This window comes from Pan paniscus, chromosome 5, assembly GCF_029289425.2.
Source record: "Pan paniscus chromosome 5, NHGRI_mPanPan1-v2.0_pri, whole genome shotgun sequence".
NCBI lineage: Eukaryota > Metazoa > Chordata > Mammalia > Primates > Hominidae > Pan > Pan paniscus.
In genome coordinates, this window is record NC_073254.2 from 127,043,842 (window position 1) to 127,068,567 (window position 24,726).

At 47.4% G+C, this 24,726-nt stretch overlaps 1 protein-coding gene across 5 annotated transcripts; it reads left to right on the forward strand.

Moving 5' to 3' along the window:
- Positions 1-511: 511 nt before the first annotated feature.
- MTRES1 (mitochondrial transcription rescue factor 1) lies at positions 512-24,412 on the forward strand. 5 transcript variants are annotated; one of them, XM_034962642.3, is made up of 5 exons: positions 1,302-1,354; positions 3,128-3,210; positions 12,889-13,370; positions 17,370-17,442; positions 24,127-24,412. In XM_034962642.3, the coding sequence occupies exons 2-5, from the start codon at positions 3,208-3,210 to the stop codon at positions 24,304-24,306; spliced, it is 738 nt and encodes a 245-aa protein (XP_034818533.1). In that variant the 5' UTR covers positions 1,302-1,354; positions 3,128-3,207; the 3' UTR covers positions 24,307-24,412. The 5 variants fall into 5 exon arrangements, with proteins under 5 accessions (XP_034818534.1, XP_034818533.1, XP_034818535.3 ...); XM_034962641.4 differs by lacking the exon at positions 1,302-1,354 and adding an exon at positions 1,376-1,881; XM_034962639.4 differs by lacking the exon at positions 1,302-1,354 and adding an exon at positions 1,881-2,008.
- The last annotated feature ends 314 nt before the right edge of the window (positions 24,413-24,726 follow it).

Here is a 24,726-nt window from a genome sequence, read left to right on the forward strand (position 1 = left end):
AGAAAAAACAGGGAAGAAGATTAAGTGGCAAGTGAGGTAGGTGAAACCAATGTGGTATCCTATAACTCAAGTAAGTTGAGGAATGAGACCAGACCTTTGGATTTACATTGCAGAGGTCATCTGTGACTTTGACTAGAAGTTTTGTTAGAATGTTGCAGGGTGACATCTTGTTTGGTGTATGAGTCAGAGTTCTCCACAGACAGACCTAATGAGAGAGGGATGGATGGATGGATGGATGGATGGATGGATGGATGGATGGATGGATGGATGGTTGGGAGGGAAAGGGGAATTGGCTCACGTGTAAATTGCGTTAGTCTTGAAAAGATGTTTCCTTAAACTGCGAGTCTGACGTATTTGCACATTTTTCTGGAAACAACGCCTATATCTCTCGGAGATGTTCAAAGAGGGCGGGCTCGGTGGCTTACACCTGTAATCCCAGCACTTTAAGAGGCTGAGGCTGGAAGATCGCTTCTCTTGAGTCCCAGCCTGGGCAATATGGCGAAACCCCATCTCTACAAACAAAACAAAACAAAACAAAAATTAGCAGGCCGTGGTGGCACACACCTGGAGTCCCAGGTACTGGGGAGGCTGAGGTGGGGAGAACAGCTTGAGCCTGGGTAGCAGAGGTTGCAGTGAGCCGAGATCGCACCATTGCACTCCGGGCAACAGAGTGAGACCCTGTCAAAAAAAAAATGTTCAAAGGGGTTAGTGGTCCCAGAGAAAGGATCACTTCATTAATAATTAAGATGATTAGCCGGTCATGGTGGCTCACGCCTGTAGTCCCAGCTACTTAGGAGACTGAGGAACGACAATCGCTTGAACCCGGGAGGCGGAGGTTGCAGTGAGCTGAGATTACGCCACTGCACTCCAGCCTGGGCAAGAGTGAGACTCGGTTTCAAAAAAAGAAAAAAAAAGAAAAAAGAATTAAGATGGCCGGGCGCGGTGGCTCACGCCTGTAATCCCAGCACTTTGGGAGGCCGAGGAGAGCGGATCACGAGGGCGGGAGATCGAGACCATCCTGGCTAAAACGGTGAAACCCCGTCTCTACTAAAAATACAAAAAAATTAGCCGGGCGTGGTGGTGGGCGCCTGTAGTCCCAGCTACTCGGGAGGCTGAGGCAGGAGAATGGCGTGAACCCGGGATAATGGTGTGCCCCGAGCCTACTTCCCGCGCAGTCCTCCGAGACGCGGCCTCCAGCAGGGGTCGCTGCTTCGCTGCCGCCCTGGCCTCGCGCCCCGCCCGACCCGCTCTCACTGCGCCGGTGCCGGCGGAAGGGGCGGGGCGCAGATAGGGGTAGCCGGGAGGCCTGCAGTCCGCGCGGCCGCGGGGAGGGACGAGAGGGCCTGACGTACAGGTGAGTGCGCCTCTGCTGGCGCGCCGCGCCGGGCCCCCGGCCCGCGCCCCCTGTCACTTCGCCTCTCCGCCCCGCCCACGCTCCCGCCGGGTCTCCCCGTGAGTGTCCCGTGTCCTGCCAGCCTCGGGACGCCCCGCGAGCTCAGGGCTGCGCAGGGACTGTGGTAATTGAGCGCGGCGAAGCCTTCCGTTCCTGCCTCCGGTCGCTCCTGCTGGCTCCGAATGCAGACTGCGAACCCGGGGACGCAGTTGTCCATTTCCTTTGACCTTGGGGACCCAGGAAGGTGCACTGCCCGCGGGGGTGGGGAGGGAGCGAGAGGAATCTGACCCTGTCTCAGCCCACAGCCTCCGAGGTCTCCAAGTAAAGGGAAGGATCTTTAGCTGCATTAGACTTCAAAGCGTTTAGACCAGTTTCTCCATCTTACGGAGCGGTGAACGGGCTCAGGAATGTGGAGCGTTTCCTGGCGTCAAGCAGGTCAAAGTCAGCGCTGCTTTTTTTTACAGACACTGCTTTTCTTACAGTCTTCGGTTAGTTCAGATTGTATACCTCTCCTGAAGATGTCACCCAAAACCTCCTATGGGATTCTGCCGTGATCATCTCTCCACTCATCCCACACCAACGCCAAAGAGATCTTTTAAAATGAACTTCCATCAGGTCACTTCCCAGGGCCCATCATTGCGTGTTCTTTTCCTGATTCATTCGAATGCACCCGTCCTCCTGATCAATTTTTATTCCACAGGGTGGTGTTGTTTTGTTTTGTTTTGTTTTGTTTTGTTTTGAGACGGAGTTTTGCTCTGTCGCCCAGGCTGGAGTGCAATGGCGGGATCTCGGCTCACTGCAAGCTCCGCCTCCCAGGTTCACGCCATTCTCCTGCCTCAGCCTCCCCAGCAGCTGGGACGACAGGCGCACACCGCCACACCCGGCTTTTTTTTTTTTTTTTTTTTTTTTTTTTTGAGACGCAGTCTCGCTCTGTCGCCCAGGCTGGAGTGCAGTGGCGCGATCTCGGCTCACTGCAAGCTCCGCCTCCCGGGTTCACGCCATTCTCCCGCCTCAGCCTCCCGAGTAGCTGGGACTACAGGCGCCTGCCACCACGCCCGGCTAATTTTTTGTATTTTTAGTAGAGACGGGGTTTCACCGTGTTAGCCAGGATGGTCTCGATTTCCTGACCTCCTGATCTGCCCGCCTCAGCCTCCGAAAGTGCTGGGATTACAGGCGTGAGCCACCGCGCCCGGCCTGTTTTGTTGTTTTTTTTTTTTTTGACACTCGCTCTGTCGCCGAGGCTAGAATGCACTGGTGTGAACTCGGCTCACTGCAGCCTCCCCCTCCCAGGTTCAAGCGATTCTTCAGCCTCAGCCTCCCAAATAGCTGTGACTACAGGTGTGCACCACGACGCTTGGCTAATTTTTGTATTTTTAGTAGAGACGACGTTTCACCATGTTGACCAGGCTGGTCTTGAACTCCTGGCCTCAAGTGATCCGCCCGCCTCAGCCTCCCAAAGTGCTGGAATTACAGGCATGAGCCACCGCGCCCATACTACTTTTATTTTAGATCTCACTGTGTTGCCCAGGCTGATCTCAAACTCTTGGACACAAGCGAGTCTCCTGCCTTGGCCTCCCAAAGTGCTGGGATTATAGGCGTGAGCCACCTGCCTGACCTCATCTTGCCCTCTCAATCCCCCTTACCCTGCTCCACTTTCTTCCCCCAGTGCATTAACCACCAGCTATCATATAATTTACAGGGTGTTTTTTTTTGTCTACCTGTTTCCCCTACTAGACTATAAACTCTACAAGAATAGGAATCTTCGTATTTTTTTCCTCTGCTGAATTCCTAGTGCCCAGATTAGTGCTTGGCACATGGTAAGTGCTTAATTAAGGGGAGGATGCCAGTGTTGCTGAAGCTGAATTTGCAAGAGTCAAATTGGCAGATGAGGTTGGAGAGGAAATGGGGGTTGAGGGAGCACCAGATCCTATAGAGCCTTTAGACCATCGTAGAGACTTTGCTTTTCTCTGAGTGCTTTGGTAGGGATTTGAGGAAAGGAGTGACATCGTATGAATGACTTTATTATGTGCCCACGTGGAGGTGTCAAATAGGCAGCTATTGTGTTGCAGGTCCCCAGGTTCATTGATTCACTAAGAGGACTCAAAAGACTCAGCATGTAGTCATACTCACAGCTGTGATTTATTATAGCAAAAGGATACAAAGCAAAATAAGCAAAGGGAAAAGATGCATGGGACACAGTCTGGAGGAAACCCGGTGCAATCTTCTAAGAGTCCTCTCCTAGTGGAGTCACATGGGGTATGCTTAATTCTTGCAGCATCAAATTATGACAAGACGTGAGAGATCTATCAGGAAAGCTTGTAGAGCTCATTTTTCCAATAAAAAGTCACATAGGCACTGTCTGCCTAGAATGTGCCAAAATTTCAGCCGCCCAGAAAAAAAGCAGGTGTTTAGAATCACATTGTACAGTTTCCAGCACAGTGAGCCACTCTTATCCAGGTGGGAATTGTGGGAACCCTCGTGAAGTTCAAGTTCCGAGACACTAGCCAAGGGCCAACTTTGCAAGCAGGCATTCTAAGGATAGCAATCTCAGGCCTGTTATGTTAACTCGTTTCTGCACAGATGTACGAGTCTGGAATTTGGGAGAAAGTTCTGGAATGGGGATATAGATTAGGGTGTGGTTGGCATATAGGTGGTATTTAAAGCCACAGAAATGATTGATGTCTTGATAATGCATTTGTAAGAACTAATTGGGTACATTTAAGAGCTGAGCTGGATAAAGTGAATGTAGAAGAGAAGAGGACCAAAGATAGAGCCCTGGGCCCCTCCAACTTTTAAGATATCAGGGAGGGCCGGGCGCAGTGGCTCAGGCCTGTAATCCTAGCACTTTGGGAGGCTGAGGTGGGCGGGTCACTTGAGGTCAGGATTTCCAGACCAGCCTGGCCAAGGTGGTGAAACCCTGTGCCTACTAAAAATATAAAAAGTGGCCGGGTGTGGTGGTGGGCGCCTGTAATCCCAGCTACTCTGGAGGCTAAGGTGGGAGACTATGGCTTGAACCGGGGAGGCAGAGGTTGCAGTGAGCCAAGATCACGCCACCCACTGCATTCCAGCCTGGGCAACAGAGGAAGACCCTGTCTCAAAAAAAAAAAAAGAAAGAAAAAGAAAAAAGGAGAAGGAGGCAGCAAAGGAGTCTTTTTTTTTTTTTTTTTTTTTTTTTTTTTGAGATAGAGTTTCGCTCCTGTTGCCCAGGCTGGAGTGCGATGGCTTCGGCTCACTGCAGCCTCCGCCTCCCAGGTTCAAGTGATTCTCCTGCCTCAACCTCCTGAGTAGCTAGGATTACAGATGCCTGCCATCGTGCCCAGCTATTTTTTTTTTTTTTTTTGAGACATCTCTTGTTGTCCAGGCTGGAGTGCAATGGCGCAATCTCAGCTCACTGCAACCTCTGCCTCCCGGGTTCAAGCGATTCTCGTGCCTCATCCTACTGAGTAGCTGGGATTACAGGCACGTGCCACCACATTCAGCTAATTTTTGTATTAGTAGTAGAGACAGGGTTTCTCCATGTTGGTCAGGCTGGTCTCGAACTCCCGACCTCAGGTGATCCACCCACCTCGGCCTCCCAAAGTGCTGGGATTACAGGCATGAGCCACCGTGTCCGGCCAGCAGAGGAGTCTTGAGAAGCAGCAGCCACAGGAAAGACAGGAAGAAAACCAAGAGTAAGGTGTCTTGGCGACCAAGTGAAGAAGAGAGGCGTGATCAGTTTTTTCAAGTGCTGCTGAGGAGTCAATTAAGATGAGGACTAACATGACCTTTTGGATTTAGAAAATGAAAGGAGTGGAATTGAGGAGAGTTAGACAACCATTTTGAGGAGTTTTATGGTAAAGAGGAGCAAGAAAAGAGGTGGTAGCTGGGGAGGAGTGGAGGCAAGAGGTTTGTGTAATTGCTTGCTTTTGAATGAGAGAAAAGTAACAGCATCCTCTCCTTTACTATATCCACCCCCACGTTGACTCATTTCCTCACATATGCCAAGTGCCTGGCTAGGCCTTGGTAAAACACGCAATTCTTGTCATCAGGGAACTGCCATTTAAGTGGAATGTGGGCAAGTAAACTGACTGCCAGGGCACACATGTAAAAGCAGGTCCAGGGGAGGTTGAACCCTGCATCAGCTGGAGCTCAGAGCAAGAATGCCTGAGCTGGGTGCGGTGGATCACGCCTGTAATTCCAGCACTTTGGGAGGCCGAGGCAGGCGGATTACAAGGTTAGGAGTTCGAGACCAGCCTGGCCAACATAGTGAAACCCCATCTCTACTAAAGATGCAAAAATTAGCCAGGCGTGGTGCTGTGTGCCTGTAGTCCCAGTTACTGGGGAGGCTGAGGCGGGAGAATTGCTTGAACCCAGGAGGCGGAGGTTGCAGTGAGCTGAGATCATGCCACTGCACACCAGCCCGGGTGACAGTGCAAGACTCCGTCTCAAAAAAATAAAAATAAAAAAATGCCTGAGCATCCTTGAATGCTCATCCTCATTCATCCTTGAATGAGAGAAAAATAACAGCATGCCAATGGACTGGTCCATTATCAAGCAAAAAAATCACTGTTGTAACTTGATATTTCCCCATAGCTCGGTTTCAGGCCACCTTTGCTCTCAGAACTTTGTATGCATCCTTGCTCTGCGCTCCAGCTGGTGCAGGGTTCAGCCTCCCCGGACCTGCTTTCACATCTGTGCCCTGGCAGTCAGTTTACTTGTCCACATTCCACTTAAATGGCAGTTCCCTGGTGACAAGGACTGGGTGTTTTATACCAAGGCCTACCCAGGAACTTGGCATATGTGAGCGAACGAGTGATTGTAGGGGTGGCTATAGTAATGGGCGGGATGCTCATTTCATTTCTAGAAATTGAATCTGCAACCATTCACTGGTTTTGGTATGTCCTGAGCAGAGGAGTGAAGAACAGGGCACTGTGTAGTCCCTATCACTACACTTAGAGTTTGGGAGATAATTTGTGACTTAATTCAAAAGTAACAAAAAAATGTATAGTGTTGGTGCAACCAGAGTATGGAAAAGGGCATGTGGGGCATGGCTTGGTAGAGGAGGATGTGACTCGTGTGGAGTCTGGAGGAAGAGGAGACCATGACAAAGGGACAGGAATTTTTCAGTAGTAGATTTTTTTTTTTTTTTTCAAGTGAGCTATAAGGAACCCAGTATTCTCCAGTGCTGCTTTGGTTTGAGAGGAGCTGGGTGCCTGGTTAGCTTTCTTCTCTGGCACCCCCACTTCCAACTCAGGGCTCCCCTGACCAGTTTCAAAGTCCTGAGGCAGGGCCGGGCACGGTGGCTCACGCCTGTAATCCCAGCACTTTGGGAGGCTGAGCTGGGCAGATCACGAGGTCAGGAGATCAAGACCATCCTAGCTAACATGGTGAAACCCCGTCTCTACCAAAGATACAAAAATTAGCCGGGCGTGGTGGCGGGTGCCTGTACTCCCAGCTACTTGGGAGGCTGAGGCAGGAGAATGGCAGGAACCTGGGAGGCAGAGCTTGCAGTGAGCCAAGATTGTACCACTGCACTCCAGCCTGGGCGACAGAACAAGACTCCGTCTCAAAAATAATAATAATAATAACAAAGTTCTGAGGCAGAATCTGGGTCCTCCCTTGTGACCCTGAGTGCCCACTGCTAACAACTACAAATGGTCATCATCTCCAGCAAGAATTAGCTTAATGTGTTTCCTCAATTTTATGTTTTTAATGAATTTTATCTAAGCTTCCAACATTTGCCAATGTTTGCCTGCTAGAAAGTTAAGCTGATCACAATGAGAGGTAGTGAGTAGCTAATAAACACAAGGGAATACGTGGCTTGACATTTTGGTATGTTTGTTGAATTTACAAGTGCACCTGATTCTAAATAGTTATTTTCTGCAAGGAAAGGTTTCCTAATGCAGGTAGCAGAGAGCCACATCATATCTAGGCATTCCTCAAAGTAAACAACGGTACGGTATAAAGCTAGGACTTTTCTCAAAGTCAGGAAAAGAGTGTAAAAAAGATACTGAAAAACATAAAAATAGAACTTATGGATGGGGAGTGTGGGCACCCAGGGTCTGACACAGAAACAGGACTTCTACTCCTAGCCATGGGTACTTCCCTTCCCTAGGTGTCTCCTCTTAGGATACTTTCTAAGTTGGGGCAACAGTTCCTCCCACTCTTCTACCCCTGAAAACTATCTGTTCTCTCTGGTATTGCACTGGTTGGTGAGTTTTTATTCCAGAAAAAAAAAAGAAGAAAATAGATGTCAGGGTGTGGAAGAAAGAGTGCTTAACTTGGAGTCAGAACACTGATGGACAGTTCAGCATGGTAGTAATGAGTCTAGGCTTTGCAGCTCGGATGCCTAGATTTGAAGAGTATCTGTGTGACCCTATAACTGAGATGGGCTTGTCGCAAGGAACAAATGAGTTAACGTGTAGAGCAATGCCTGGCCCACGGTGAAAACAATGAGCTTTAAGAAGACTTGACCTTGGTCGGGTGCGTTGGCTCATGCCTGTAATCCTAGCACTTTGGGAGGCCAAGGTGGGCAGATCACCTGAGGTCGGGAATTCAAGACCAGCCTGACCAACATGGAGAAACCCCGTCTCTACTAAAAATACAAAATTAGCCAGGTGTGGTGGCACATGCCTGTAATCCCAGCTACTAGGGAGGCTGAGGCAGGAGAATCACTTGAACCTGGAAGGCGGAGGTTGCAGTGAACCGAGATCACACCATTGCACTCCAACCTGGGCAACAAGAGTGAATCTCCGTCTTTAAAAAAAAGACTTGACCTTGGGATCCTAGCCCTGTCATTTACTAGCTGTGCCACTTAGCGTATTCTTAAATTGCTTCAACTTTTGTTTGTACTCATCTGCAAAATGAGGGAACTGCACAAGGTCATCCCTCAGAGACTGCTTTTTTTTTTCTTATTTTTGAGATGGAGTTTCACTCTTGTTGCCCAGGCTGGAGTGCAATGACACAATCTCGGCTCACCGCAACCTCCGCCTCCCAGGTTCAAGCAATTCTCCTGCCGCAGCTTCCCAAGTAGCTGGGATTACAGGCACGCACCACCATGCCCAGCTAATTTTGTATTTTTAGTAGAGACTGGGTTTCTCCATGTTAGGCTGGTCTCAAACTCCCAAACTCAGGTCATCAGTCTACCTCAGCCTCCCAAAGTGCTGGGATTACAGGCATGAGCCACCTAAGTAAAACTTTGAATAATGACTCTAGGACTTAAGACCAACACAGACTTCCTGGGGATGATGTTAGAGAGCTCTGGCCACCTATGGCTAAACCTTCCTGTGTGTTTTGGGTGGTTGGGAGAGTATGAGAGGCTGTGCTTATGAGTTAATTATTTTTCTTCAGATTTTACATTGTGAAGGATCTATGCCAAAATCTTACAGTGGTTAGCATAGAGTGGAGTATGGCTGGTTTTAATTTTCTTTTTTTGAGATGGAGTTTCGCTGTTGTTGCCCAGGCTGGAGTGCAATGGCACAATCTTGGCTCACTGCAACCTCAACCTCCTGGGTTCAAGCGATTCTCCTGCCTCAGCCTCCCGAGTAGCTGAGATAACAGGCACCCACCGCCATGCCTGGCTAATTTTTGTGTTTTTAGTAGAGATGGGGTTTCACCATGTTGGCCAGGCTGGTCTCAAACTCCTGACCTCAGGTTATCTGCCAGCCTTGGCCTCCCAAAGTGCTGGGATTACAGGTGTGAACCACCACACCCGGCCAGTTTTCTTCATATTTTTTCAAATTTTCTACATGAAAATTTATTTTATATACATATAATCAGAAATTTTATGAAAAAATATTATTGCATATAGGGGGTATACTCAACCTTTTCTAGTTATGACTTTTGGGGGGGCATCTAATTTAAATGTATTATTAATGCCCCGATATTCAAATATACTACTGTTGGCAACACTGGGCCGTGGCTATACAAACCTGTGACAGAGTTTTCCTAGACCCACAGTGAGAAAAATAAATGACAACAGTTGATTTCTTATAATGCAAAATTTATTCATCTTAAAGAAGTTTAATTCTGGCTGGGCACTGTGGCTCACGCCTATCATCTCAGCACTTTGGGAGGCTGAGGCGGACAGATCACCTGAGGTCAGGAGTACCAGACGAGCCTGACCAATGTGGAGAAACCCCATCTCTACTAAAAATACAGAATTAGCCAGGCGTGGTAGCGCATGCCTGTAATCGCAGCTGCTCAGGAGGCTGAGGCAGGAGAATCACTTGAACCCAGGAGGCAGAGGCAGTGAGCCGAGATCGAGCCATTTCACTCCAGCCTGGGCAACAAGAGCGAAACTCCATCTCAAAAAAAGTTGTTTAATTCTGGCTGGGCGCGGTGACTCATGCTTGTAATCCCAGCACTTTGGGAGGCCGACACGGGCAGATCACGAGGTCAGGAGATCGAGACCATCCTGTCTAACACGGTGAAACCCCGTCTCTACTAAAAATACAAAAAAATTAGTCGGGTGTGGTGGTGGGCACCTGTAGTCCCAGCTACTCGGGAGGCTGAGGCAGGAGAATGGCGAATGGCGTGAACCCAGGTGGCGGAGCTTGCAGTGAGCTGAGATCGCGCCACTGTACTCCAGCCTGGGCGACAGAGTGAGACTCCGTCTCAAAAAAAAAAAAAAAAAAAGTGGTTTAATTCTGAGATTATGTCCTTCCTACTCTTTTGGCATGAAATCTTTCTTGGAGTCCACCATGAGGTATCTTTCTCAATTTTGTTTTTTCTGTAGAGATAGAGTCTTACTGTTGCCCAGGCTGGTCTCAAACTCCTGGGCTCAGGCAGTCCTCCTGCCTCAGCTTCCCAAAGTGCTGGGATACAGGCGTGAGCCACTGCGCCTAGCCTAGTTACCTTTAAAAAAAAAGTTTTTTAATTGTACTAATCAATGAAATATACAGCCTGGGAAATGCTGAAATCCCAGACTGGAGTGCAGTGACACGACCTCAGCTCACTGCAACCTCTGCCTCCCAGGTTCAAGCACCCGCCACCACACCTGGCTAATTTTTGTATTTTGAGTAGAGATGGGGTTTCACCATGTTGGCCAGGATGGTCTCAAGCACCTGACCTCAAGTGATCTGCCCGCCTCAGCCTCCCAAAGTGTTGGGATTACCGGCATGAGCCACCATGCCTGGCTCCAGCTAATTTTCGTACTAAAAGTAGAGATGGGGTTTCACCACGTTGGCCAGGCTGGTCTTGAACTCCTCACCTCAAGTGATCCTCCCTCCTTGGACTCCAAAGTGGTGGGATTACAGGCGTGAGCCTGTACCCAGCCTGATTATGTAAAATTTAAAATTAGCGAGACCTCATCTCTACTAAATAAATTAAATCTAAAAAATTTAAAGGCATTTTTATGAATGGGTATTATTCACTCTCTATTACGCTAGAATATGTGTAAAAGTAATTATTGGCAACATTTCTCTTGAAGGTACTTCAGGTAGTTTCTAGTCATTATTTTAGAGTACTCTGGATTATATAGCATTTTATTTATTTATTTTATTTTTGAGACAGAGTCTTACTCTATCGCCCAGGCTGGAGTGCAGTGGTGCGATCTCAGCTCACTGCAACCTTTACCTCCCAGGTTCTAGCAATTTTCCTGCCTTAGCCTCCTGAGTAGCTGGGATTATAGGCGTATGCCACCACACCCGGCTAATTTTTGTATTTTTAGTAGAGATGGGGTTTCATCATGTTGGTCAGGCTGGTCTTGAACTCCTGACCTCAGGAGATCCACCCGCCTCAGCCTCCCAAAGTGCTGGGGTTACAGGCATGAGCCACCATGCCCACCCTAGCATTTTAAAATTATTCCAAATTATAGTTATGTTGAAATAGAGTCTTTACATTCAGTCTGCTTTATTTCCCTTTTAAGACTTAGATTGGAGTCCCAAGAGTGGTGGATTAATAGAGTTGAGACTGGGTCGTATGCTCATCCATGCCAGGGAAATAAGGCCCAAAATGTTAAATATAAATTGGAAGTAGCTAGCTCCATGTTTTTGAGTGAGCCATAATCAGAGGTATCAATCCTAAGGTACAATCTAGGCACAAAGGAAAGTCATTTGCAGACTCACGGTACAAGGATGTTAACCATATGGAAACCCTTCCCTCATTACCAAATCATGGTCTCTAAAACCTTCTTGATATACTTGCAGGGGTGGGGGTGAGTGTGAGTCTGCCACCATCATAAGATGGTTTCTGCTACATTTGAAGTAACTGTAGGAGTTGATTGCCCTCTGACATGTCACAAGCACTTGTTGCAGTTCCCTAGTTTGTGGATCTCTAGACCCCTTCCTTGTCTGCTAGCTAATGCCTCTGTTAAACATTGGGAAGGAGATGTAAAAGGAGTTAAAATGCAGGTCTGTCCAATTTGCTCACCCTTACCTCTGAGTTGCTGGGGCTGGAGGTTGAAATAAAGTTTAGAGATTCACTCTGGATTTTATGAAGTCATGATCTGGTGTCCTTCCTTGGCAAAGTCAATGTTGTAAGGATGTAATGTATGTCAGTCAACAGTCTTTCTCTCCAAATTTTCCTTTAAAAACAAAACCAGGCCAGGCGCGGTGGCTCACGCCTGTAATCCCAGCACTTTGGGAGGCCAAGGCAGGCGGATCACCTGAGGTTGGGAGTTCAAGACCAGCCTGACCACCGTGTAGAAACCCCGTCTCTACTAAAAATACAAAATTAGCTGGGCGTGGTGGTGCATGCCTGTAATTACAGCTACTGGGGAGGCTGAGGCAGGAAAATAGCTTGAACCCGGGAGGCGGAGGTTGCGGTGAGCCGAGATCACGCCATTGCACTCCAGCCTGGGCAACAAGAGCAAAACTCCATCTCAAAAAAAATAATAATAAATAAAAAAAAACATAATTGAGAACTATTGTTAGTATTTTTTTTAGGAGCAATCAGTACCCAAAGCTAATTTGTGGGAGGGAGAAGAGTAGAACCAGTGCTTTCACATATACTAGTATCACATTGGACCTTCCTGACAATCCTATGAGCTAAGCACATTAGTTGCAGCTAGAAGATTCACTGTGCTGTGGTATATGGCCCTTAGTACATGCAGATTGATATGACCCTGTTTTTGTTTTTTTGTTTTTTGTTTTTTTTTAATTTTGAGATGTGGTTTCTCTCTTGTTGCCTGGGCTGGAGTGCAGTGGCGTGATCTCGGCTCACTGCAACCTCTGCCTCCTGGGTTCAAGTGATTCTCCTGCCTCAGCCTCCCGAGTAGCTGGGATTACAGGCGCCTGCCACCACACCCGGCTAATTTTTGTATTTTTAGTAGAGATGGGGTTTTGCCATGTTGGCCAGGCTGGTCTTGTACTCCTGACCTCAGGTGATCCACCCACCTCAGCCTCCCAAAGTGCTGAGATTACAGGCGTGAACCACTGCGCCAGGCCCAATAGGACTTTTTAGGGGCGAATACGTATAGTACTGTACATAAAGCGTTCATAGTGCATATGGTTTATGTTGTAATAATGTCATGACACTGCACTTGTGAGATAAAACTGATTTATTATCTATTTCAGATTATAAGCGCCATGGCTATGGCTAGTGTTAAATTGCTTGCCGGTGTTTTAAGAAAGCCAGATGCCTGGATTGGACTCTGGGGTGTTCTCCGAGGGACACCTTCGTCATACAAACTCTGTACTTCCTGGAATCGATACTTGTATTTTTCTAGTACCAAGTTACGTGCACCAAATTATAAAACACTTTTTTATAATATTTTCTCACTGAGACTCCCAGGGCTTTTACTATCTCCAGAATGTATTTTTCCTTTTTCCGTAAGACTCAAAAGTAATATAAGGTCTACAAAATCTACTAAAAAGTCTCTGCAAAAAGTAGATGAAGAGGACTCTGATGAAGAAAGCGATCATGACGAGATGAGTGAGCAGGAAGAGGAGCTTGAGGATGATCCTACTGTAGTCAAAAACTATAAAGACCTGGAAAAAGCAGTGCAGTCTTTTCGGTATGATGTTGTCCTGAAGACGGGGCTAGATATTGGGAGAAAGTGAGTATGATATGCATTTCATTATAAACTCGCTCGTAGTCGTGTTATTTTAATATAGCATTACAAATCACTTGGCCCATATTACGGTGAAGAATAACCACAATAAAAGGACCTTTATAGGTAACCTGTTTCAATTATTTCATTTTATAGATGAGCAAACTGATTTCCAAAGAAGTCAAGTGACTGCCTGCAAATCCTATGTGCCATATTTGAATCTAAGACACAGTTGACTGTAAGATGAACCATTGATTTAAAAACAGCTTCTTGAGGAGAAAATGAATCACCATATTAGATGTATGTAGCAAGCGTAAAATGTACCTGGATATTTCACAAATGCTATAATGTGAGATGGTACCTCAGCTGGGCATGGTGACTCATGCCTGTAATCCCAGCACTTTGAGAGGCTGAGCTGGGCGGATCACAAGGTCAGGAGTTCAAGACCAGCCTGGCCAATATGGTGAAACCCTGTCTCTACTAAAAATACAAAAATTAGCCGGGCGAGGTGGCAGGCGCCTGTAGTCCCAGCTGCTTGAGAGGCTGAGGCAGGAGAGTCACTTGAACCCGGGAGGCAGAGGTTGCAGTGAGCCGAGATCGCGCCACTGCACTCCAGCCTGGGTAACAGAGTGAGACTCCATCTGAAAAAAAAAAAAGAGGTACCTCTTAGAATTAACAGCATGATGTATAATAAGATGTTGGTTAAGAATGCACGCTTTGGCTGGGCGCAGTGGCTCATGTCTGTAATCCGAGCACTTTGGGAGGCCAAGGCGGGCGGATCACAAGGTCAGGAGATCGAGACCATCCTGGCTAGCACGGTGAAACTCCGTCTCTACTAAAAATACAAAAAATTAGCCGGGCGTGGTGGCAGGCGCCTGTAGTCCCAGCTACTCGGAGGCTGAGGCAGGAGAATGGTGGGAACCCGGGAGGCGGAGCTTGCAGTGAGCCGAGATCACACCATTGCACTCCAGCCTGGGCGACAGAGCAAGACTCCGTCTCAAAAAAAAAAAAAAAAAAGAATGCAGGCTTTGGAGCGAGATTACTGGGGTTTCAATCCTGGTTCTGTGTGACCTTGGGCAAGTTACTTAAACTTTCTGACCCTCAGTTTTCTCATCTGTAAAATGAAGATGACAGAACCTAGTTTAGAGAGTGGTTGCTAGGATTGAGTGACTATATATTTATGTCAAACACTTATTACAGTGTCTGGCACATAGTAAGTACTCAATATATGTTGGCTATTTTGAAGAAAATACTACATATGTTCATACATAGTAGAGGTATTTCTGGGTTTTTTTGTTTTTTGTTTTTTGCTTTTTTTGAGACGGAGTCTTGCTCTGTTGCCCAGGCTGGAGTGCCATGGCACGATCTCGGCTCACTGCAAGCTCCGCCTCCCGGGTTCACGCCATTCTCCTGCCTCAGCCTCCCGAGTAGTTGGGAATACAGGCGCCCACCACCACGCCTGGCTAATTTTTTTGTATTTTTTTAGTAGAGACGGGATTTCACTGTGTTAGCCAGGATGGTCTCGATCTCCTGACCTCGTGATCCACCCACCTCGGCTCCCAAAGTGCTGGGATTACAGGCGTGAGCCACCGCGCCTGGCGAAGATTTCTTTAGTATTCTGATTCCCTCTCTGCTAGATTAATTATATAAGAATAGTGGCCTTCATTGTTCATTTATTCCCTTAGGAATGATTGCATGCATATTGTATACAATGTAAGAATTGTGATATGAATAAATGCAGCAAAACTTCTTGTGTAATTTGTACCTTTATGACCTAATGTAATGGCATAGTTTAATTTTTTAATCCTTGAAGCTTAAGAGATTCATAAAAAGGGCCGGGTGCGGTGGCTCACGCCTGTAGTCCCAGCACTTTGGGAGGCCAAGGCAGGTGTATCACGAGGTCAGGTGATCGATAGCATCCTGGCTAACACAGTGAAACCCTGTCTCTACTAAAAATACAAAAAATTGGCCGGGCGTGGTGGTGGGCGCCTGTAGTTCCAGCTACTTGGGAGGCTGAGGCAGGAGAATGATGTGAACCCAGGAGGCAGAGCTTGCAGTGAGCTGAGATCGCACCACTGCACTCCAGCCTGGGCAACAAAGTGAGACTCCGTCTCAAAAAAAAAAAAAAAACAAGGTTCATAAATATGAGCCAGCCCACAGGCCCCACCCTTGGCATTCTGATCAGGGTGCCATTAGAGAATGTTCTCTAAACTCTGGCAAACAAATAAGGGGGCCTCTCCTCTCCCAGAGTCGTAACTCCTGCTGTTGTTGTTAAACCAAGCTCCACATGTCAGTCACCTGGAATCAGATATCAAAAAAAGGTGTACTGATTTTTAGCTGCTTCCTCCCCCGGTCTGGTTGCCCTAGTGACTTAAGTTCAGAGAGATCAGCAGCTGTCAGATTGGAATTTCCCCAGCCTCAGTACAAACTGGCAGAGGGTTTCTTAATGGCCTTGCCATACATGTGGTGCCTGGTTTTTCTCTCAGTGTACAGAGCAGGTATCTGAGGGGAAGGAAGTGCCCACTCACTTTGGCTGTTGTGAATCACCAGAGCTGCAGCCTGGCCATGTAGTCTCTGCACTGGGAGTCAGGTGGAGTACCCCAGTCCCCTGTCCAGAATGGAGCTTGACATCTATGCTAAAACCTCTCTTAAGGCTCCAATTAACTGCCTAAGAGCACCAGCAAATCTTTGCAGCAGTTCAACATCTATTTAGAAATGCCCTTTGCTCTCCCTGTTTCAGATACACATCAGAGCAGGTGACTTTCACTTTCCCAGGACTCAAAATGGAGACTGGGGAATCATTGTCAGAATAAACATGAATGGAGGGCCGGGTGCAGTGGCTCACGCCTGTAATCCCAGCACTTTGGGAGGCCGAGGTGGGCGGATCATGAGGTCAGGAGATCGAGAGCATCCTGGCTAACATGGTGAAACCCCGTCTCTACTAAAAATACAAAAAAAAATTACCCAGGCGTGGTGGCGGGCGCCTGTAGTCCCAGCTACTCAGGAGGCTGAGGCAGGAGAATGGCGTGAACTTGGGAGGCGGAGGCTGCAGTGAGCCGAGACCGCACCACCGCACTCCAGCCTGGGCAATGGAGCGAGACTCCATCTCAAAAAAAAAAAAAAAATTAATGGCAAGTGTTTATCTCAAACTTGTATATAGTTGATGCTTGAACAGTGTGGGGGTTAGGGGTGCCAACCCCCATGCAGTTGAAAAGCCACATATAACTTTTGACACTCAGAAAACTTAACTACTAATATAGCCTACTGTTGACCAAAGGCCTTACTGATACACAGTTACAATAAAGTAAGCTAGAGAAAAGAAAATGTTATTAAGAAAATCATAAGGAAGTGAAAATATATTTACTATTTATTAAGTGGAAGTGGATCATCATGAAGGTCTTCATCCTGGCTGAGGAGGAGGAGGAAGAGGAGGCGTTGGACTTGCTGTCTCGGGGGTGGCAGAGGCTAAAGGAAATCCACATATAAGTGGATCTGCACAGTTTGGACCCGTGCTGGCCAAGGGTCAACTGCAATTGTTTTGAGTATATTTCTATATTTTAAAGCACTTTACCTTTAAAAAAATTAGATTTGAGGCCGGACGCGGTGGTTCACACCTGTAATCCCAGCACTTTGGGAGGCCAAGGCGGACGGATCACGAGGTCAGGAGTTCAAGACCAGCCTGGCCGACATAGTGAAACCCTGTCTCTACTAAAAATACAAAAGTTAGGCATGTTGATGTGTGCCTGTAATCCCAGCTACTGGAAGGCTGAGGCAGGAGAATCACTTGAACCCAGGAGGTGGAGGTTGCAGTGAGCCGAGATGGCACCACTGCACTCCAGCTTGGGCAACAGAGTGAGACTTTGTCTCAAAAAACAAACCAAAAAAATAGATTTGAGGGTAAACGTGTAGTTTTGTTACATGGATATACTGTATAGTGATGAAGTCTGGGCTTTAGTGTACCCATCACCCAAATTGTGTACATTGTTGCTTTTTTTTGTTTTGTAGCAAAGTGGAAGATGCTTTCTACAAAGGTGAACTCAGGCTGAATGAGGAAAAATTATGGAAGAAAAGCAGAACGGTGAGATACTAACCTAAAATGACAGCCAGATGTTTTCGTCTCTTACTCTGCTAGTAACTCAATTAATGCTGTCCCAAATTTTCCCTCTGGCTCCTCTTCTTTCTCTGAGGTCCTTTGTGGTCCTCCACGTCAAGCTGGTGGGAATCAGCTACAGGCTTCAGACACACAGGCACTTTCACTTTTGCAGCCTTAATGACCTTCTGATGAAGCTTCTCCCTTTTAAAATTTTAGAATACACCACTGTTAGAACTGGCAGAAATCCATTAATTAAACTTCCAGGTCATTAATATTAGCCCTCATGGAATCCTCATAATCAGATTTCAAAGAAACATTTGATCCACGTAGAATTGTTCTTTGGCCAGTGGTATCTGAGCAGATGTGTAATTCTATACAGCTCAGCAGTACCCAGTGAGTGCTTGCTGGATGCACGGCTTTGTGTGCAGAGCAGTTATAGAAAAGGATGTGTTCTGTATTTTCTGACAAGTCCATATCAATACTGTTGTTAAGTGAAAGTCAGTTACAAGAAAATGTGTTTCCAGTCTCCACTTTTCTAACAATAAGTCATATATAAAAATTCTGGGGCACAGTGGCTCATGCTTGTAATCCCAGCACTTTGGGAGCTGAGGCCAGCAGATCGCTTGAGCCCAGGAGTTGAAGACCAGCCTGGGCAACATGGCAAAACTGTCTCTACAAAAAATACAAAAAATTAGCCAGGCGTGGTGGCAGGCGCTTGTCCCAGCTACTCAGGAGGCTGAGACGGGAGGATTATCTGAGCCTGGGAGGTCAAGGCTGCAGTGAGCCATAATCATGCCAATGCACTCCAGTTTGGGTGACAGAGTGAGACCCTGTCTCAAAAAAAAAAATTCTGGCTGGGCGCAGTGACTCACACCTGTAATCCCAGCACTTTGGGAGGCCGAGTCAGGCGGATCACGAGGTCAGGAGATCGAGACCATCCTGGCTAGCACAGTGAAACCCCATCTCTACTAAAAATACAAAAAAAAATTAGCCGGGTGTGGTGGTGGGCACCTGTAGTCCCAGCTACTTGGGAGGCTGAGGCAGGAGAATGGCATGAACCTGGGAGGCGGAGCTTGCAGTGAGCCGAGATCGTGCCACTGCACTCCAGCCTGGGCGACAGAGCGAGACTTCGTCTCAAAAAAAAAAAAATTCTGTTAGAAAATTTTTTTTGTAAAAGTAAATTACGTATATATATACATCTGGAATTAAAATACTGCTGTTACTAGCATTTATCTTTAATTGAAGCATTATGGGTTATGTTAATTTCATGGTTTTTATTTTCTGAATTTTTTTACCATGAGTATGTATCACTTTCATAATGGAAAAAACAATACTGATAATAAAAGTTAACAAAACACAATAAAAAGTTATGAGAGAGACCCTTAAAAAGTGTGGAAGACACAAGACGCGAGGTATTGGAAGACATAATCTAACTCAGTGTTCAGGGAACAAAGGTTCCAGAGAAGTTAGACATACTTTGGAGATTGTTTTCATTTCATCTTTCATATTTCAAAATACCCCTGGGGTTGGAGGATCCGAACTACATCCGGTTGCCCTAGGACATGGGAAATTGAGGCTGTCGGCTGTCAGCCGTGCATTTGGGTGAGCACTGAGGCTTCCTGCAGTCCTTGCTAACTGGGATCATGCAGGTTCTTGCAGCTCTGTGGGCAGAAGGAGGGAAAACTCCCCCAAGCTGTCTCAGCCCCCAAATCCCAGGGCCCTGGTGATGCCCCTGACTTGAACCGGCAGGCTGGGACTGTGGCTGGCTGTCAGCAGCTGTTGCTCAGTGAGCTACATGCAGTCATAAGCCCTTCTCATCTCTGAATAGCTTTTTCCTGCTGTAGCCTGCCCTCCTTCTAAGCTGCAGTATTCCAAAAACAAGATGTATTCTTGGAGTAAAGAATGATTACTCCCTGAACACCCTGTCTCTGTGCTGGGGCCTCATTTACAAACCCCACTAGACTATTTTTCCTCACACCCCCTCCCACCCGCCCCCGTTTTGTGATGTTGTTAACTACAGCCTAATTGCTGCTGCTTCATTCTGCCTTGGGTGTTCTGTTGTCTCAGCTGCCTTCCATGTTTCTTGTGAGGGTCAGCAAAGGAAGGGGGCATTATTAACACTCAGCTGTCTTGTTACTAGGAGGCCTGGTAGCCATAGAAACTGCAGCTAACTAGAGATTTGAAATGTAGATATTTGGAACAGCTCCTAATCCCAGCCAGTTTTGCTTTGTTTCTGCTGAGGGACAGGGGCCGTGGAGGGGAATAAAGAATGCCTCGCCTTCCCTGGTCTGCTCTGTGGAGCCTGTGCCTGGCTGCTGACCCCGAAGGGTCAGGTGCTTGTCTGATGCTGCAGCTCTAACCCTGGCTGTCTGCGATTCAGCAAAGCTTTTCTTCGAGCTGAAAACCAGGTGAAGCCCAGGGTGTGGTAGGTGTTGGGTAACTGTTGATTAAACAGTGGGTGTGTGGTGTCCAAGTATGGGGATTGAATCCTTCCTAAACTCATCTCTTCCTGGGATCAGTTGGGTAAAGGAGGAACACCCCTTCTCTGTGCTACAAGGAAGCCCCAAAGGGATTCATTCTTTTGTGTGTGTGTGTGTGTGTGTGTGTGTGTGTGTGTATTTTTAGTAGAGATGGGGTTTCACTGTGTTAGCCAGGATGGTCTCGATCTCCTGACCTTGTGATCCACCTGCCTCGGCCTCCCAAAGTGCTGGGATTACAGGCGTGAGCCACCGCACCCCGCCAAAGGGATTCATTCTTTAGCGACACACTAGCCTTCTCTATCCAGAGGCAGACATCATGCACAATATCTCTATGAAAGGATATACACAGAGTATCCTTTTCTTTGTATATATATATTTTTTTTCTTTTTCTTTATTTTATTTTGGAGACAGGGTCTTGCTCGGTTACCCAGGCTGGAGTGCAGTGGTGCAGCCACAGCTCATTGCAACCTTGACCTTCTGGGCTCAAGTGATCTTCCCACCTCAGCCTCCCGAGTAGCTGGTATGACAGGCACACCACCACGTCTGGTTAATTTTTTATTTTTTATAGAGACAGGGTCTCACTGTGTGGTCCAGGCTGGTCTTAAACTCCTGACCTCAAGTGATCTACCCACCTTGGCCTCCCAAAATTCTGAGATTACAGGCATGAGACACCACACCTGGCCTATACACCTTTTCTTTGTCTACCCTTTTGTATCTTCTAAATTTTGTATCATATGCATACATTACTTATTAAAAATGAATTGTAGGCCGGGCACAGTGGCTCACACCTGTAATCCCAGCACTTTGGGAGGTCAAGGCAGGTGGAACACTTGAGGCCAGGAGTTTGAGACCAGCCTGGCCAACATGGTGAAACCCCATCTCTACTAAAAATACAGAAAGTAACCCGGGCATGGTGGCAGGCTCCTGTAATTCCAGCTATTCAGGAGGCTGAGGCAGGAGAATCATTTGAATCCAGGAGGTGGAGCTTGCAGTGAGCCAAGATCGCGCCATTGCACTCCAGCCTGGGCAACAGAGTGAGACTCCATCTCAAAAAAAGAAAACAAACAAAAAAAGAATTTTAGCTGAGCAAGTTGGTGTGTGTCTGTAGTCGCAGCCACTTGGGAAGCTGAGGAAGGAGTGTCGTTGAGCCCAGGAGTTTGAGGCTACAGTACACTATGATTATGCCTATGAATAGCCACTGCATTCCAGCCTGAGCAACATGTGAGACCTCATCTCTTTAAAAATAATAATTTGAATGAAATAAGGTTATACCAAAAAGGTAAAGCAGAGTTCCCAAGCCTTGTATTTCTTTTTTTTGAGACAGCCTTGCTCTTGTTGCCCAGGCTGGAGTGCAATGGCACGATCTCGGCTCACTGCAACCTCTGCCTCCCAGGTTCAAGCGATTCTCTTGCTTCAGCCTCCCGAGTACCTGGGATTACAGGCACCTACCATCACGTTCCGATAATTTTTGTATTTTTAGTAGAGACGGGGTTTCGCCATGTTGGCCAGGCTGGTCTTGAACTCCTGACCTCGTGATCCACCCTCAGCCTCCCAAAGTGCTGGGATTACAGGCGTGAGCCACCACGCCTGGCCTGTATTTCTAGACAGATTTTTTAAAATGTCCACATAGGCTGAAGTAGTCATTTTAAAAAATTGAACCCAGGGTTGGGCGCGGTGGCTCACACTTGTAATCCCAGCACTTTGGGAGGCCGAGGCAGGTGGATCATGAGGTCAAGAGATCAAGACCATTCTGGCCAACATGATGAAACCCTGTCTCTACTAAAAATACAAAAATTAGCCGGGCGTGGTGGCACATCCCTGTAGTCCCAGCTACTCGGGAGGCTGAGGCAGGAGAATCACTTGAAACTAGGAGGTGGAGGTTGCAGTGAGCCGAGATCACACCACTGCACTCCAGCCTGGTGACACGGTGAGACTCCATGTCAAAAAAAGAAAAAAGAAAAAAAAATTGAACCAGCAGAACTACAGAAGGGTGGAACTCCCCCACCCCTACCCAGGTACCTGTGTTGTCCTATCCCTCAAACCCAAGGGGAGAAACAGTCTTGACCATAGCTGTGGTGTGAGCCTTTCTGCTTCTCAGCCCACAGGAAGGAAGTTAATGGTTTAAAATCTGCCCCTCTGTGAGTTTTATATCCAGCTATTGTGGGTTTCCTGGATTGGCCAGTATAGTGTTGTGGCAAGCAGGTGCGCGTGCCCATGTTGTGGACTGACTATTGGGCCTGCAGAGGTCTTGAGTGGGTGGGAGAATAGACATGGGCTTGTTCTGGTGAGGTTGAAAGGTTTCAGAGTCTGAAGTTGTATCTGCCTTGAAGAACATTAATTGTAAAATAAGATAAAAGTCAGCATTTGACACCATACTTCTTAAACAGAAGCCCTCTAGTAGCCTTATAAATGGCAATGTGTGCCCACTTACTGTCAGTGGTCCACACATGGGCTTGCTCACCCCCTACTGGAAGCAGTGGTGAGGGGTATTAGATGGCTCCCAGTCATCCCTGGCTTGTGTTTTAGTAGAAGCAGCAGCATGTGGCTCCTGGGTCTGTTTGGCCCTTCTTTTTTTTTTTTTTTTTTTTTTGGAGACGGAGTCTCACTCTGTTGCCCAGGCTGGAGTGCAGTGGCGAGATCTCGGCTCACTGCAAGCTCCGCCTCCCGGATTCACACCATTCTTCTGTCTCAGCCTCCCGAGTAGCTAGAACTACAGGCGCCCACCACCACACCCAGCTAATTTTTTGTATTTTTAGTAGAGACAGGGTTTCACCATGTTAGCCAGGATGGTCTCGATCTCCTGACTTCATGATCCGCCCGCCTCGGCCTCCCAAAGTACTGGGATTACAGGCTTGAGCCACCACGCCCGGCCGGCCCTTTTTTTTTTTTTGAGACAGAGCTTTGCTCTTGTCGCCCAGGCTGGAGTGCAATGGTGCCATCTTGGCTCACCGCAACCTCTGCCTCCTGGGTTCAAGTGATTCTCCTGCCTCAGCCTCCCAAGTAGCTGGGATTACAGGTGTGCACCACCATGCTCAGCTAATTTTGTATTTTTAGTAGAGACGGGGTTTCACCATGTTGGTCAGGCCAGTCTTGAACTCCTGACCTCAGGTGATCCACCCAACTTGGCCTCCCAAAGTGCTGGGATTACAGGTGTGAACCACTGTGCTCGGCCCTGTTTGGCCCTTCTTGAGTGTCTGGAAAGATCCCTTGAGATCCTGAGCTACCTGGACCAGGTATCTGTCTTGGGCTGTCCATACCTTCAGCACAGACCAGTGTCCTTGACCTTGGAGCTGACATAACTGCCCCAGGGCATGCATTGCACTGTCTCAACTGAAGCTGCTTTCTGTGCAAAAATGGGTTTGACCTCAGCCTTTTAACCCGTTGAATCAGCATCCAACTCTGCTTTCTGTGGCATTCTACCTTTGTGAGTGAGTTGAGGCAAGTGTTGCACTGGAAATTGTCTTCACTGTGCATGTAGTAATTACTGTGCACACAGTCTCTAAGACTGCCCCCACTTTCTTTGTCTTTTGCCAGTGTTACCAAGATAAATGTGTCCATTCAAATATTTCCTTAAGTCACCCAATAGATGTGAGTATTTGAGCTACTCTGCACAGGGACTATCCACAGCCAGCCAGTTGTCTAGTTCTGAAGGAAGGACACTGGCTGATATTGAGGCCCTTGTATTTGAGGCACTCTCCCTTCCTTTTTTCATTTTTTTCGTTTTTTTGAGATGGAGTCTCCCTCTGTCACCCAGGCTGGCATGCAGTGACATGATCTTGGCTCACTGCAACCTCTACTTCCCGGGTCCAAGCAATTCTCCTGCCACAGCCTTCCAAGTATTTGGGATCACAGGCACCCACCACCACACACAGCTAATTTTTGTATTTTTAGTAGAGACGGGATTTCACCATGTTGGCCAGGCTGGTCTCGAACTCCTGACCTCAGGTGATCCACCGAGCTTGGCCTCCCAAAGTGCTGGGATTACAGGCGTGAGCCACCGCACCTGACCTTTCACCCTCCCTTTCACGCTGAGGCACTGGGATAGGTGACAGTGACTAAGGTCAGGGCCTTTACTCACCTGCCCCTCCTCTGGGTGATGATCATGTGGTGAAAACTCAGAGCAGTAATGTTTGCATTGGCCTGGATTTCCCGAAGTGCAACCAAGCCTCTGTTTTCTTTTAATTTTCAGGTGAAAGTGGGAGATACATTGGATCTTCTCATTGGAGAGGATAAAGAAGCAGGAACAGAGACAGTTATGCGGATTCTCTTGAAAAAAGTGTTTGAAGAGAAGACTGAAAGTGAAAAATACAGAGTGGTGTTACGGCGGTGGAAAAGTTTAAAGTTGCCTAAGAAGAGAATGTCTAAATAAATGGATTGCTTTTTAGCAATAAAGCTGCTTTCTAGTGGTAAAGGAAGGGGTCACCTGAAAAATAGGACATTTTTATTAAAATAAAGTTCTCTTAGCGTTTGTGGAATCTGCCGAGCCATTTTGTGGAAATTGGGATCCATATCTGGAGACACTTCCCAAGGCCTGCCTCACCTCCACCCGCTGCCCACCTTGATCCATGCTCCTTTGACCTCCTCGTGTGAGAACCCCTTTGCCAGAGTGAGACGTGTGCAGAATGAACTAAGCCCCAGAGGGTTTTAATGGCTTGCCTGCTGTTTCCCACATAAACTACCTCAGGAGTCATTGTAAAATAAACTGGCCTTGTTGTCTTAGTGTTTTTATTTAAAATGTTCCCTGTCCAGCGGGGCCAGCTTCCCAGGTTCAGGTTTCTTTAGACAAAAC